The sequence below is a fragment of the Mauremys reevesii genome, linkage group 6, assembly GCF_016161935.1.
Source record: "Mauremys reevesii isolate NIE-2019 linkage group 6, ASM1616193v1, whole genome shotgun sequence".
NCBI classification, from domain to species: domain Eukaryota; kingdom Metazoa; phylum Chordata; order Testudines; family Geoemydidae; genus Mauremys; species Mauremys reevesii.
The window spans coordinates 120,942,640-120,957,914 of record NC_052628.1 but is presented as its reverse complement, the minus strand read 5'-3'; the positions used below and the strand labels follow the sequence as shown (position 1 = coordinate 120,957,914).

The window sequence follows — 15,275 nt, the reverse complement described above, 5'->3', positions numbered from 1 at the left end:
GGCAGCTTGAGTGAGAGATGGCAGCAGAAGCTTGCAAAGGCAGGGCATGGTAGTGATGGTGAGTAAATTGCAGCCAGGAATCCTTAGTCTGCAGTGGGAAAGGCTCCAGACAGGGAAGAACTGGGAAATCCCGTGCAGGAAACATGGGGAATATGGATTTGATGGGGATTGGAGAACTTTATTTTTAGACTACTAATAGATCCAGCACTAAGGAGGTGTGTTGCTGAACCAGAGAAGAATTTTTCCTGGTGGTTTAATTGAGAGACCCCTGAAAAGAGGGAAACTGAGGCTAGGGTGCTGCAGAACCAGCCCTGGCCATGAGGGGTTACTCAGGCCCTATATGAGGTAAGCTTGGTGGTATACAGTGCAAATAGCCTTCAGTGCAGGGATCTTGACAATTTACAGGCTGTATTTGGTCCAAGGGACCAGGGTCCTTCCCTTCCCCTTTCCAGATACTTTGTTCCGCTAAGTTTGGGCAACTGTGGGGGTCTCACTAAGTGGTGGCATAAAGAGGCCAAAGGTGGTTCTCTGCCACCCACTCCTGGTACCCCAGATGTGGGGGGCATGTTGGGAGCAGGCCAGGTCATAGCAGGAGACGCTACTCTAGCAAGCCTAGGCCAGCAGGGTGGCCCATTGAGGCTGTCCTGCCAACGTAAGTCAGAGCAGCCTGAGGCTGCTCTAACTTTTGCCGGGGGCCAGACTCAGAAGGGACCACTGGGATCATCTAATCTGACCTCCTGCACAGCACAGGCCAGGGAACTGCCCCAAACTAATTCCTCGAGCAGGTCTTCTAGAAAAACATCCGGTTCTGACTGAAACATCAGCGATGGAGAATCCACCACAACCCTTGGGAAACTGTTCCAATGGTTAATTACTCTCACCATTCAAAATTTACACCTTATTTCCAGTCTACATCTGTTCAGGTTCCAGCCAGTGGAACTGTCACTCCAGGATCAACTGAGTGGAAAGGTGGCAGAAAGCCACCGGTGCTCACTTTCTCCTCAAGGGGTGCTGAGGTGACTTGCTCCTAGACCCCTGCGGCAGAGTGAGGGGAGGTAGTCCCCACCCAGGGCTTCACTGCTCCCTCTGCAGCGAGGACCAGGCAATAGCCAGGAATTGCTTGTTTTTCTGAGGCAGCATCTTGTGCTAGGGTGTCTTGCCAGCCCACGTGATCCTGTATTTTACTGTACTATATCACACAAGTCTTGTGGTGGCTTATTAAAAAGCAAGCAAGGAAATTCTTCAGTTTTCACTGGAGAACATACCACAGAAGTAAATGACTTTTTTCACAGTGATTATGACTATATATTGAGCAAACGGGGTGTTATCAAATGGCTGTTTTTAATTTTCTTTTTATTGATTTCAAAATTTAACTAAAAACAAACCCCCCAAAAGGTTCCAATTACAGAACAACCTTTTTATATTTCACAGTTAGTAACTTTCATACAGCTGTCCAATTGGAGCTAAGCAGTTTCTGGAATTAATTAAATAGATTTCTGTAAGTATTGTTTCCCGGCATTGTTCTTCAAGTCTTCAGCTAACTACAATTCACAGTTTTTTATCATAAACCAGGGCTCTTTATAATTCTGCTCTGAACCCAGCCCTGCAAAAATTACAGAAAGAATAAAAAAAAAAAAAACTACTCAAAAACAGCCAAAGGGGAGTGGATGGGGGAGGGAGCAAAGATCTGATGAGAATTATTCTCTGAAGAAGCAAAGTATTAGAACCACACATGGATCTATAATTCTATATAAGTAAATCAATAAGAGTTATTTAAATTCCATATGAAGGAATTGTTTAGCAAACTACCAGCAGCCCTACTATCTCCCTCACCACAGTCTAGTTTTGATTCGACCGGCATTGGAGCTGTCGCTTCCAATAATCACAATAAAAAAATGTTTGATACATTTTAATGTGTCACTTGCAGGTTGGCTGGGAGTATAGTGTTGCAGAATCCGCCTCCTGACGTCCATTTTTAAATACTCATGGAGGCTGGCTCCAGAATGATCATTGTGCAGAACAGATTCATTTTTTTTTGTTCTTTCGGGGTACACTCGTGGGCCGATCCTTAGCAGACATCATTTGTCACAGCTCCCCTGGACTGCAGTGCAGCGATCTTTGTCTTCAGGTTGCTGGGACGGTTTTGGTGGAGAACATGCCTGATACACTGCGGGCAGGTCAGATTGGCCGTGTCTCTTGTAGATGTCCTTTGTTGTAAGCCTGCTCCCAGCACTGTTTCCAACAGGCCTTTAAATGTGCCGTGTACTGGCTAGTCGAGGTCTCACTATCGCTTCTGTTGACAGAGCTTTGTTTTGGTTTTCAAGCCCCACAACAGAAAATGGAGCTTTTTGTGGTTTTTATCAGGTATTTCCCTCGTCTATTTCAGTGGGGGAAATTAAACGCTCAGAGCAATGGTGTGTGAAATGCTAAGACACAACAAGTTTCCATTGCATGGGCCTGGCTTTGAGAATGCACAGTAGCAGGGCAGGGACTTTCTCTTTGTTCTGTGTTTGTACATCACCTAGCACAGTGGGGTCCTGGCCCATGACTAGGGCTCCTAGGTGATGCACACGATTAATAATAACCAAAGAACGGTGACTGAGCAGTGACTGAGGAGCATTACTTATCCCTTGGCAATGAGATCCATAATTCAGAGCTGCTTCCAGGTCCCAGATGGCCTGAGGATGTGAAGTGCCCGTTCTCAGATGTATTCCCCACCATGATTCGCAATGTTTCTCTCTGATGTGGACCTGGCCAAATTCTCTTGTGCCCTGGTGATTTCCAGATTGGACCTGCTGCAGGAGCTATTCTGGGACAGCTCTTGGAAACTACAGCTGGTGCAGAACCGGGTCACCCACTCGCTTGCTGGGGTCATTGACAACAGGACCATAAGAACGGCCATACTGGGTCAGAACAAAGGTCCATCTAGCCCAGTATCCTGTCTTCTGAAAGTGGCCAATGCCAGGTGCCCCAGAGGGAATGAACAGAACAGGGAATCATCAAGTGATCCATCCCCTGTCGCCCATTCCCAGCTTCTGGCAAACAGAGGCTAGGGACACCATCCCTGCCCATCCTGGTTAATAACCATTGATGGACCTATCCTCCATGAACTTATCTAGCTCTTTTTTGAACCCTGTTATAGTCCTGGCTTTCACAACATCCTCTGGCAAGGAGTTCCACCGGTTGACTGTGCGTTGTGTGAAGAAGTACTTCCTTTTGTTTGTTTTAAACCTGCTGCCTATTAATTTCATTTGGTGACCCCTAGTTCTTGTGTTATGAGAAGTAAATAACACTTCCTTATTTACTTTCTCCACACCAGTCATGATTTTATAGACCTCTATCATATCCCTCCTTAGTCATCTCTCTTCCAAAATGAAAGGTCCCAGTTTTATTAATCTTTCCTCATATGGAAGCCATTCCATACCCCTAATCATTTTTGTTGCCCTTCTCTGTACCTTTTCCAATTCCAATATATCTTATTTGAGATGGGGCAACCACATCTGCACACAGTATTCAAGATGTGGGTGTACCATGGATTTATATAGAGGCAATATGATATTTTCTGTGTTATTATCTATCCCTTTCTCAATGATTGACTGCCGCTGCACATTGAGTGGATGTTTTCAAAGAACTAGCCACAGTGACTCCAAGATCTCTTCCCTGAGTGGTAACAGCTAATTTAGACCCCATCACTTTAGATGTATAGCTGGGATTAGGTTTTCCAATGTGCATCACTTTCCATTTATCAACACTGAATTTCATCTGCCATTTTGTTGCCCAGTCCCCCAGTTTTGTGAGATCCTTTTGTAGCTCTTCGCAGTCTGCTTGGGACTTAATGATCTTGAGTTTTGAATCATCTTCAAATTTTCCCACCTCACTGTTTACCCCTTTTTCCAGATCATTGATGAATATGTTGAACAGGACTGGTCCTGGTACAGACCCATGGGGAACACCACTATTTACCTCTCTCCATTCTGAAAACTGACCGTTTGTTCCTACCCTTTGTTTCCAATCTTTTAACCAGTTACCGATCCATGAGAGAACCTTCCCTCTTATCCCATGCCAGTCTACCACAGAATATGTGGCATGCACCCATACGAAATATGTGCTATGATATCTACCAGAGACACATGCAGGGAATCTCTGGCTTCCCCGCAGCCACATATGGGCCACTTAGTAAAATGTGCTAGAATCAAAAACTCTTCTCTAAGGGAGATTTATAGATGTATGAATTCACTGCATATGACGGCATGTCAGAAAAAGATTCACCTGTCTACCCATCAAAGGATTCATAGGGGGTGGGCGGAAGGAAATCCCAGACTTTTCACCTCTATACAAAAGACCCCAAACTCAGAGGGAGCCAGGCTCAGATCACTGCTTAGAGTCTGATCTCAGACACCTGGTTAATGCTAAACATGTGCTCAGAGATTGTGACCCACGGGACTCTTTCAGTCAAGGAGGGAGAATCAAATTCCTGACCTGGAATAGCACCTAGGAGAGTAAATAAATAATACCTTACGCATCTTTCCTTTTGTGCCTTGAGAAAAGTTTAGATTTCTTAAGTTTCCTCTCTTTCGTTGCATTGAGTTTCCACTTGTCTATCCACGGAGAGATCACCTTAATCAATGCACTATTTCCTTCAATGGTATTCGCCCCCTTGCCGGCCATTGTCTGAGGCAGACTTGTTCACCCATTTCATGTCATATCTTCCCATCTGCTTTTTAGCCTAGCAATTCCCGAAGCAATGGAATCAATTTGACCTTTTCAGAGTTTTAATAGCAGCGAGCACAAAAGTTACAGTACCGGATATACTTGAGTTGAAATTTCCCTTCTCTTGCTGCAACACTGACCTTAGAGGCTGAAAAAAGCAAGCATTGTTTAGGCCCATCTGAGCTGTCGCCTGCAAAAAGTCTCATCAGAAAAATCTCATTCATAGTTTTCCTTACCTGGCAGCATTTCCCCTGCCCAGAATGGCCCCAGCATTTCCAAATGTCTATGGAAAGAATACAGTTAGGAAGGGGGTTGCAATAAGGCAAACATAAAATATGCTTTGAAGCAAAATTGCAGAGACAACATAAGCTTTTCAAAATTTTCTTTCTGCGGCCCCGGTAAGAGTGTCGCCAGACAGAAATTGCTCAGAAATTAACTTTTTAAAAATTATTTTTGTGAATTAACAAAACATTCAACCCAGTGACTATAACTGGGGCCTGATCCCGCTCCCATTGAAACCAGCTGGATCTTTGGCCATTAATTTCAGTAGAAACAGGACTAGGCCCTGTGCTTTGTGAATTAAATTTGACTAAATCGTTGCACTGAAATAAATAAAAACAGCAGCTCCTGCTCACTGTACTCAGGTGAGTGGTCCCGTTGAAGAAAAGCATTCAAAACATGAAAGGAAGATGAAATGGTAGTTGGGGGCAGGCAACTATGATAATCTGGATTTGCCATTCATAAACCACGTTTTATTCTACTGATCTGAATGGGTACAACAATCTGGTGGTCTGTATCTCCTGAAATGGTAGAGGTGAGCAATTGTATATGTTGGTTTTGAGGGTATTCAGTATGCAGGTCTGGAGAGACTTGACACATCTTGTTTAAATGAGACATTTCTGAGGCATTTGTTAATGCAGCCAGCTTATGGGGGAGGGGGAGAAAGGCCACCCTCCAAAACAGGGAAAGCACGATAAACGACTAGCACTGTTTTTAAGCCCCCCAAATGTGACTTTTTTGGTTGAAATGTTGAAAACTGTTGAAACTGTTGAGCTATTTTATCAGAATACTGCCACTGAGGCGCTTCATTTGCATGTTTGCACTTGCCAGTTCTTTTTTTCCTGATGATTAAATCATCATTAAAACAGGAGAGGGACTAGTTCTGGGTCACCTTCTACAGGGTCTAACTTAGCATGTGTTATTGATGGCTGGACGCATCGATCACAAGCTAACATCTTTTAAACCTTACTTCCTGAAGACTTCTTTTGGTCAATTTCCTAAGGATCATTGAGGACATCAACTTTCCGGGAGGGCCCAGGGAATGCTCCATCATAGGATCATAGATTATTAGGGTTGGAAGGGACCTCAAGAGATCATCTAGTCCAACCCCCTGCTCAAAGCAGGACCAATCCCCAAATGGCCCCCTCAAGGATTGAATTCACAACCCTGGGTTTAGCAGGCCAATGCACAAACCTTTAGTCTAGTTGCCTGCCCATCTCAGGGTTTAATTTTATCCCTGGGAAGATACTAGGTCACTATCACTACCAGCTCGTCCATATGTTGAAATTAAAATGAAATGAGGAAGAGAGGTGAAATAAACAGCATCATGGCCCCATATGTGCCCTGCAGACATGTAGCTCTGAGACAACAATAAAACTGCTGTTTATACCTTCAGCTACTGATGCTAGCGGTGAGGATCATCCTTTGACAGTCCTGCAGATTTGGGAGTTGTGTGGGTTTTCAGGAAAATTAGTAAAAAGCAAAGGCTTTGAGAAAGGAGTTAAACTGTACATGCTCCAACATAATACCTTTGCCTGTTCCCTGAGCAAAAGGAGAGGTTAATCCCTGCTAATGAATACAGAGTCCTTGTAAACGAAAACAAGCATGTGGTTGGGGAGGGAAAGGTTCTTATAGACAAATAATTCTGGATGTTCCTAGTAGCTGGGCTATGATCTGATATAATGAGCATTGTAAGATATTTTTCCACGTGTTTTTATCCTTTTCTTCACATTTTCTTTTGCTACTAATTTCATGCATCAGAGGTCAAAAGACAAAAGGCTGGGTCTGGTTTAAGACCCATCTAACTGCACACCTAGTAGTAAGGCCACGGAAAGTGTCCTTTAGATAGTCTGGAAAAGGGATCAGGTTCCTGAAACAGAACAATTTTCTTCTTAATTCCTTTGTATTATCATTATTCCCCCGCACCAGGCTATTTACAGAAAACAAAACGATGTGGGAAATGATACACAGGATGGAGTTTATAAAACCAAGACAGTGCCAGCTGAGGATGCTTTCTCTCCTTATTCCTCGAGTTTGAAAAAGACGGTTTAAGCCCTGAGTGGGTTTTACTGTATAAAGGATTGGGGAGCCTGCATATGGATGAGACCTTTAGGCATCTATATTTGGATTTTCTTCTCTGTATTTTACAAAGGACTAAACAATCCATGTATCTGTTTGGTTTAGGTGTGTACTTCCCTGTTAAGGTCTCAGTTTTTGCTTTGGAAAGAATTAATGTCTTTAAAGTTAAGATCTGGTTTAGGGGGAAAAAATCAGGAATAAAAATTGAAATAGCTGCCTAACATTTCAGAATTCAAGTCAGTCAGTAAAATACATGACTCGTGTCTTTAATACTTTTATTTTTGGATCCAAGGCCGCTGGTGCTTAGAGGAAATAAAGGATTATACATGTTGATTAGAAGATTGGGGGGCGGGGGGGGCAGGGGAATATAATTTTCTTTTTAAAACCTGCTTTAACCTGTCCCCTCTTTTCTATGCAGATATTTGCAAAGAAACTTGCAAACCCCCAGTTCTAAAAGCACCCTCGGGAGTGGTCGCGGGACCCGATCCTGCTCTCTCGGACTGTTGCTGTTAACTTCAGTGGGAGGAGGCTGGGGGCTGTCACCGTTTGCGTGCCAAGCCCCAGACTGTAGGAATGACTGGGGATTGCGCCTGGGGCAGTGCGGGACGGGAGCAGGGCGCCTGCGCTTGCCCGTGTTTCTGTCTGGGGTTTGAAGCCGGCTCGGAAACTACCCGAATTACAGCTGGGCTTTAAACCCTGCGCAGCGAGCTCCCGCCGCTCAATCAATCCCGCTTCGTTTTAGGCGGGGATTAAGATGTTCAAACTCCTGGTTCGGTTTGATTTGATTTGACTTCGTAGCGCGCTGAAAAAATCCCCTGCACAATGAACAGGAAACACATCTTGAATGGCCGGGGCGAAAAGAACTGGTTCGATTCAGCCGCTCTGGCAAAGCTGGTGCCTCCCCGGTGGTCAGACGTCTATGGGGCACGCCAGGGGTCCTGCAGCCAGCCCCAGCCCCGCCTCGGGAAAGCAGGCTCCAGCCCAGGGCATCCCAGGAAACCAGCCCAGGGCGAGCAGGCTCCAGCCCAGGGCATCCCAGGAAACCAGCCCAGGGCGAGCAGGCTCCCAGGAAAGGATATAGCACGTGAAATGGCCCCTTTCCTGCCCCGCCGCTGGCTTGTTCTGTTTTGTTTTGCCCGGGACCAAGGTCCTAAGGTTTCTCCTAACGCTCAGTTTAAAAAAAACATTCTAATTTCTCTACTTAAACCGTTGTAAAACTCAGGGCCTGATCCTGACCCTCACAGGAGTTTTACCCTCGGTTTCATGCGAGCAGGATCGGGACCTTACCTCCACTTTGCCCCCCTTGAGGGAAATCGCCACTGAGAGCAAAGGGATCGGTCCCCGGAGTCTCCTCTGCCCTCGGAGTCTAAAACACACGTTGTGCTGGGCAACAGTTGCATCAAGCGCTGTTTGCTGCTGTTAACAGTAGCCTGAATGAGGGGCCCTGGCGATAAAGAGAAGCGTGTGACCAATAGAAGGGGGTGTAGCGATTTCCAAGGGAAACCCTCAACGTACATTTATTTTCAAGCTTAATTTAAAACCCCCAAATCTGTGGCCACCCGCCTATTTCAGCAACTCCGCTCTCAGGTGAGCAGGCAGGCGGGGATTCGTGGGGAAAAGGGCGAAAGAAAGAGACCAAAACGGACTGGAGAGGGTGATATTTTTACACGTGCCAGGCTCAGGCAAGTGTGTGGCAATTGTCAACAACTCCCCCAGGACACACAGACCCGGATTTGGCTCCAGTGGAATCGCTTGCTGCTCCCTGGTGGATCTGCCCCGAGCAGGTCCTTCTCAACAGAATTCAAGTTGTTCATGGGAATAACATTGTCTCGGGGTGTCTTTCAGGGACGAGAAATACTTAATTCGCGAATTAAGGTTTGCGAATTGTGACAGGTTCTTGGAAGCCCCCGCCTGTCTCTTAACCCCCCCCCCACTTGCCTGCATTTCTCTGCCCCATGTCCCAACACCTTAAGAAGGTATGAAAGCAGGTCCTGGCAGGGGCCGCTTGGCTATGGTAGGAGCGCCGAGAGATGGGGGGTGTTGCTGTCCCACTCGCAAGGTGCCAGCGCTTTCCCTTCTAAATCCCAGGCCGGAGGCGGCTTTGGAAAAGTTGCATGTTCACACTCCCGTGCGCCTGCGACAGTGGCTTGGTTTCCCCAGCGGAGTCGGGGGGCTGCAGCGGGGTAACTGGTTTGTTCCCTTGGTATTAAACTCCGCCGCAGCCTGGCTGGGATTCGGAACCAGTGGGATCCGCTGTCATTACTGTGAGTTACTGGCGTCCAGTCTCTGCCCTGGAGGCACGGGACGGGGGGACGGGGGAGAAGTGACCGTGACCTTGGGGGAGGCAACCAGACTTCCCTCCCTTGGCTGCAGATAAGCGGCGGGTCTCTGCTCCAGCTCCCCGCGGGCTCCGGGCGGCTCGGGCTGCTTGTGCCCCGGGGCACAAGTGGGAAGGGGGCAATGACCCCCTGGCCCCCAGGCACGGCGCCCGGCGGGATAACCAGCGGCGCTGAAGCCAGGAGGGTCGCAGCGGCTGGTGGCGGAGTGAAGGTTTCTCTGGCCATGGGGTGCCCTGGACTGGGGAGGGCGCGAGGTGTTTTACCCCTGACTCCCGGGTGGCTCCCCCCTGGCCCTGCCCGTGGGGTGTCCCTGAGCGCGCCCGAGTGCCCTGGCTTCGCTGTAATCCCGGTTCCCGCTGGGGCTGACGGCGTTAGCCGGGGCTATTACCCGCAGGGCAGTGACAGCACCGGTCACCGACCCTCCCAGTGTCACATGCAAACCCCGGGCTCCAGTTCCGCGCCGCGTCGTTTGAATGCCAGTCCCCGGGCCTCTGGTCTCCTGCTCACTGCCCCGGGTGTAACGCGGGGAACCGCTTTGTCCAGCCGTGGCCAGGCGTTTTCGCTCCCGGGAGCGGGCTGGGGAGATGTGTCCCACTCCCATCGCCTCAGGAATAGCCCGTGTCCGGAGCCTGCGGGGACTGGGGTTTATTGATTTCACTCGGCCCCTGGGAAGCCTTTAACCTGGCCCCAGATCGGCTCTGATTCCCGGCTGCCCGCGGGCTGGGAAAGGTGGGCAGCGGAGGAGGAGCTGCGGGGGCTGGGCCCAAGGTCAGGAAACAGACAAGCCCGGGGGCCGAGGCTGCTTCCCGCGCCAGGTCTGTGCTGCGCGCAAAGCGAGGCCACATCTGGGCTCGGGGCCAGGCACGGCTGAGGCGCTGGCTGCATTTCTCCTTTTCTTCACTTGATTTCTCCTCGTGGCGGGGCCCGGAGGGTTTTGCTCTTCCTTTGCAGGGGCGGCATAAGCAGGTCATGTCTCTCCACCTGCTGGGCTGCAGACTCAGCGGGTGTGTGTGTGTGTTGTGATCGCTCTCTAAGGTGCAGCCTCCTACCCCATAAGGTTTGGGAGAAGCCAGAATTTGTGCACATCCAGCCGTAGTAGCTGGTTTTGCTGCACCCCGCCTGCGATTTTATGGCGATTTCCTGGGTCTTCACGTGAGAGCCATTAACTTCAGTCACTCAGCGCATTAAGTGGCGAGCTTCACCGAGCCTGCAGAGGCAGAGCCGGACAGGGCTTTCCTGCCTGGATTTGTTCTCCTGCAGCCCGTTCGTTTCTAAATGTGCGGGGCGAATGCACACGGCTTCTGTTCCCAAGCTGTGCCCTGGAAGGGCAGTCGGTTGAAGCGGGAGGCCCAGGCACTTCTGGCGGGCGGTGCCCCTTTCCGGGGAGGGGGGCACAGGGTTTGGGAAGTGCCTGCAGCTCCTAGATCGCTCTCCTGGGCAGCCCCTCTCTGCTGGGGCCTCTCGGGTGTCAGGGGTCAGCAAACGCAGGGTGTGGGGGCGAATGGCCCCAGCCCCCCAAGATGTGGCCGGAGGGCCGGATTGGCCCTGCCGCCCCAATGGGCTCGCTGCCTGGGGAAAGCAGGGCAGGAGCCGGCCCCAACCACCCAGCCCCGGGGCCATTCCCTAGCCCAGGGGAGCTGCCAGCCAGCTCCTAAAGCGTGCGAGGCCCGCGGGCTCCGGGGCGTGCAGGGCTCCGCTCCTGGGCTGGGCGCTAAGGGCTAGGCACGGCCCAGCGCTGGGGAAATCCAAGGCCACACCCGCAGGAAAGCGGGCAAGGGCACGCACCCTCGGACACGCGTTCATCCCCAGACACGGGTCTGCCTCCCGGGAGAGACACGTGTGTGTGCGTCCATACACACACACACAGAGAAAACTCTCCCATGTGCACACGTTCTTGTGTCTACAGAGAGACAGGCACACACGTGTCTGCGTATGTGCGAGTAGAGGATAAAATACGATTATTTACATACATGTGTATCTCTATGGAGACACACGCCTGTATATATATATATAAACATTCATAGCTAGCTGAGAATACACAAATATACATTGATAGAGATACCCACACACATTATCTATATACACACAATATATATAGACATATACCTTTGTCTTTTTAGGCTAATATTTTAATCTAAGCGGGCTGCACACACATTTGTAGACACCTTGTTCCATGGCCAGTATAGATAGATACGCATCTCTGTGGATTATAGATACGCACATACATACAACTCCCTATCCAGACACAAATATCCATGCACACGGACACACCGCAGCCGCACACAGTAACACGTCCATACACACGCCCCTACCCGCACGCGCATGTGCGCAGCATACGCACCCATCCACCAGGAAACGCGCCCGAGCCCAGGTGCTGCGTGGCAGAGCCGGGGCAGCGGGGGCTGGAGCTTAGGGCTTGTTCCCGCTTGGTTCCCGGCGGCGCCCCGTGCCCAAAGCAATTGTTTGGTACTTGGATGCCGCCCTGGGGGCTACTTCACCCCCCTCTGCTCCGCTTCCGGGCTGGGGAGCAAAGACCCTTCCACCTGTTTGGAATATGGACCGCCCCCCCCAGCCCTTCCCCCAATGGGCCAGCACCGAAAGCCGCGCGCTTCCTCCCGCCTGGGTCGGTCTTGCGGGGCTGGGTTTGCGGAAGGATCAGGCCCGCGGGTTCTTGTCCCGGTCCCACCCAAAAGCCCTGGCGAGAAGCAAGAGCCTGGGGTCAGCGGGCGGCGAGGGAGTGTTTTTTTCAGCGGGGTTATTTTTATACAAACAAATGAGCGCAAAGGACGTTAGGAAAAAAGGGAAGTAACGGAGCTGAAGGCAAAACAAAATCTGCAGCCGGCAGCTCGGGCTGCTTCATTGCAACGGCCCGGGCCGTCGTGTCCGTGTCCCGTTTCCCGGCCGCGGAACAAGGCGGCTACAAACGCGTGTGCAGCCCGCTCCGAGTAGAACATTGGCCGGAACAGAGCAAGCGACGGGCTGCGATGGCTCGCTGCTTTGTTGGCCGTGGGAGGATGTTTAAAATCTTGTACATGGGCAACATGTCGATTTCGAAAGCATTTGATTTGAAATGAGGTTACAACAATGTGCCTCGGGTTCCTGGATGGGAGGACGAAATATTTGTTGAGGTTTTTAAAAAACGCACCTGTGAATTGATTCCCATCTTCGCAGGGATTCCCCCCCACCACCCCTTTTTTTTTGTATTTTTCACTCCCCGTTCACAAAGCAGTTACACGCCCATCCAAAACACCAATATCGTTTGAGAAAGAAGGTAAACCCGTCCTTTGGGATCTGCCTATGGCTGTAACCATTAATACTTCTTTAATGTATTAGCTTAATATGCCTCAGTAAGATGCATTTTCTTTATTTTCCTCTCTTTGCAAAAGAGGTCAGGAGAGAAGCTGTCACTTTGCGAGGTCAATTCGATTCCAAAAGGTGGTTTCTACCCAGAGCACCGCTTCCACTGAGCCAGGGAGGAGAGGAAATATTAAATGCATTTTCATCGGGTGAAAATAATAATAGTAGCGATCACTGATAAATTAACGAGACGGTGAGAATTCAGGAATCGCAGTGGTTTCGCAGGAGAAACAGTCGCAGCCCTTTTCAATGTATATGGCTGCGATAGGATGTTTACATTCGCTTGAAGCTAGGTTGGAGTATGTGGGGGCTCATTTTAGTCAAAGCTGGAGTTTAAAGATTCCCTGTCTGCCTTTTTAATTGTAATCGAGACAGGTGAGCGTTTAGCCCACTAGAAAAATGCCTTTGCCACCCTCTGTACGGTGAAAAAATATTTTGCATAAATGTATCGTTTGCCATTAAATCGATATCGGCCCTTCTCACCATATTCCTCCCTTTCCACTCACTAAATATGCTAGAGAGGGGCTTTCGCTTTGCTAAAACTGTCTCCACTGAAGCATATTCTGCACTCAGGGAGAGAAAAAAATAAGGTGTCTAGAAACTATTTTGATACCAAGTTCAGCTGTAATGGCAGATAGCGAAGTGTGGGTGGCTTAGCTGTCTCGTGGAACAAGTCGATTTTCGACAGGCATGAATATTTCCAAATTAATCAGATTGACTACAACAGCGAAGGAGCTTAAAGTGCAAACGTTTTTCTTCGGAATAATTTTGAGTCCGATATTTAATTTTCGGTTAAAAATGAACAGCATCCCGTCTTGAGCACAATTGTAAGGCCTATGTTTGTGTGTGTGTGTGTGTGTGTGTGTGTGTGTGTGTGTGTGTACACGCATATAGTATAGAGGCAGTAAAACACGAGACACACATATTGTGAAAATAAAAATACACCGAAAAATCTGTATTTCCACCGAAGACTTGCTCCTGCGTAAAATTACAATATTTGAAATACCTCCGGTGTTAGAATTGTTAAAACATGAAAATAAGAAATGTTTTCCTTAATGACTTACTTTAAAAAAAAACAAATCAAAGTAAATGGCTGCACGAAATCGAATGATCCTTTCACCTTTTTATTTTTTTTCCTGAGGCCTGTGGGACGTCATCTTATTGTTATGACTGGTCCTTCGATATAATTTCGGAGGTCACCGTGTAATTAAATATCCCCCCTCGAAAAGTCTAGCCTAGGCTCCTCTTTAAAAAACAATCAAAGCTGAGATGATTGTTTCAGGTGCTCCTTCTAGTTCATGATCATGTGGGCTAGTTTTGCAGTATGGTGCCTTTCTAAGCAAGAAGCTGATATTAGGACAAAAGGATCCTTCGTAAGGGACTAATTTTGGTCCGATTAGCCACGCAGATATAGTTAAGCAAACACAAGTTCCATTCCCTTTAAAGCGAGTGTTCGATCAATATTGCAAGCAACCGGAATATAATATTTAATAATTAGGTTTAAGAGGAAAAATGATTTCCCGGTGTGTCCCCATCAGCCTTTACTGTTGGTTGCCCATTTAACGCTATGAAAGTTGATTTTGATGAAAAGTTGATCATGTTTCCAGCTATACATTAAAGCCCTCGACTGTTTTTGTTTCAGTAAAGTCACAGGCGTCTCTCTGCCTCCGCCTTTCGCACGCTGCTCTGTAAACAGCTAAAGTCACACTTTAAGGCAGTTGGGTTGCAAACAAACTTTGATTCCTGCTACAACAGATGTCGTTTCTTGGTTTTTGGCTGCGTCTGGGGACATCTTGTGATGTTTTAGAGAACAGGACATGATCTCACATGGCGAGAAGCTCTTTAGTTCCTTAATCATTTCACGGTTCCTTCGGAGGCTTTTTTTCCACCTAAAACGTTTAGTTTCAGCTCAGTGATCAGCTGCAAAGGCTCGACGGGGAGCGGAAGAGTTGAATTATTCCAACCTGCAAGCAGATCCTCAAAAAAAAAAAAAAAGTGGAAACTTTTTTTCTCTGTCCATTTCACCAAGTCCTGAAAAATCAGAATGGAATTAGAGAAAAACTACATGACTTCCAGGACTGGCCGAACAGGTAGGACTGTGCTCCTGGGTTTTAAAGTAGTTGTAAATAAATATGCAATTTCACTCTCTAGCCAGGGAGCTGCCTGTGCATTGAGCATAAGTAGTTTTCATATACGGTGTGTGTCTATATGAATCTATAGGTGGGTGTCTCCGTGCATACATGCAGTGTGATACTGATCTGTACACACGGCATGGGGATGGGGTTATATAGCTCTGGGTTTACAGGCACTGGGTTATGTTTGGTTGTACTGGTAGGGGCTTCGGTGGGTTACAAGCCCAGAGACGTGCTGCTTAGAAAAGATGGTAAGAAATGTTTAACCAGCACTGGGGCTGCCCTGCCCCGCACTCAGGTACCGAGCTGCTCGTGGAGTGAAGTGGCCGCATTGTGTTTGCCTGGGGATGTAGCTTTTGGATCGCCAAAGGGATTATCT

General features: G+C 48.4%; 1 protein-coding gene and 1 long non-coding RNA gene across 4 annotated transcripts in view; both read left to right on the top strand.

The window, feature by feature from the left end:
• On the top strand, positions 1-8,482 carry LOC120407493. The gene is made up of 2 exons (XR_005600033.1): positions 1-58; positions 7,487-8,482. It is a non-coding gene; the product is annotated as an uncharacterized LOC120407493 (long non-coding RNA).
• Positions 8,483-13,731: 5,249 nt separating this feature from the next.
• The window catches only part of PAX5 (paired box 5), a 224,138-nt gene continuing 222,594 nt past the window's right edge, over positions 13,732-15,275 (top strand). For all 3 annotated transcript variants that reach the window (XM_039545497.1, XM_039545495.1, XM_039545499.1), the window contains exon 1: positions 13,732-14,854. In XM_039545497.1, the coding sequence (XP_039401431.1) occupies positions 14,809-14,854 (46 nt within the window). In that variant the 5' untranslated portion in view covers positions 13,732-14,808. The remainder of the gene's footprint in view (positions 14,855-15,275) is intronic.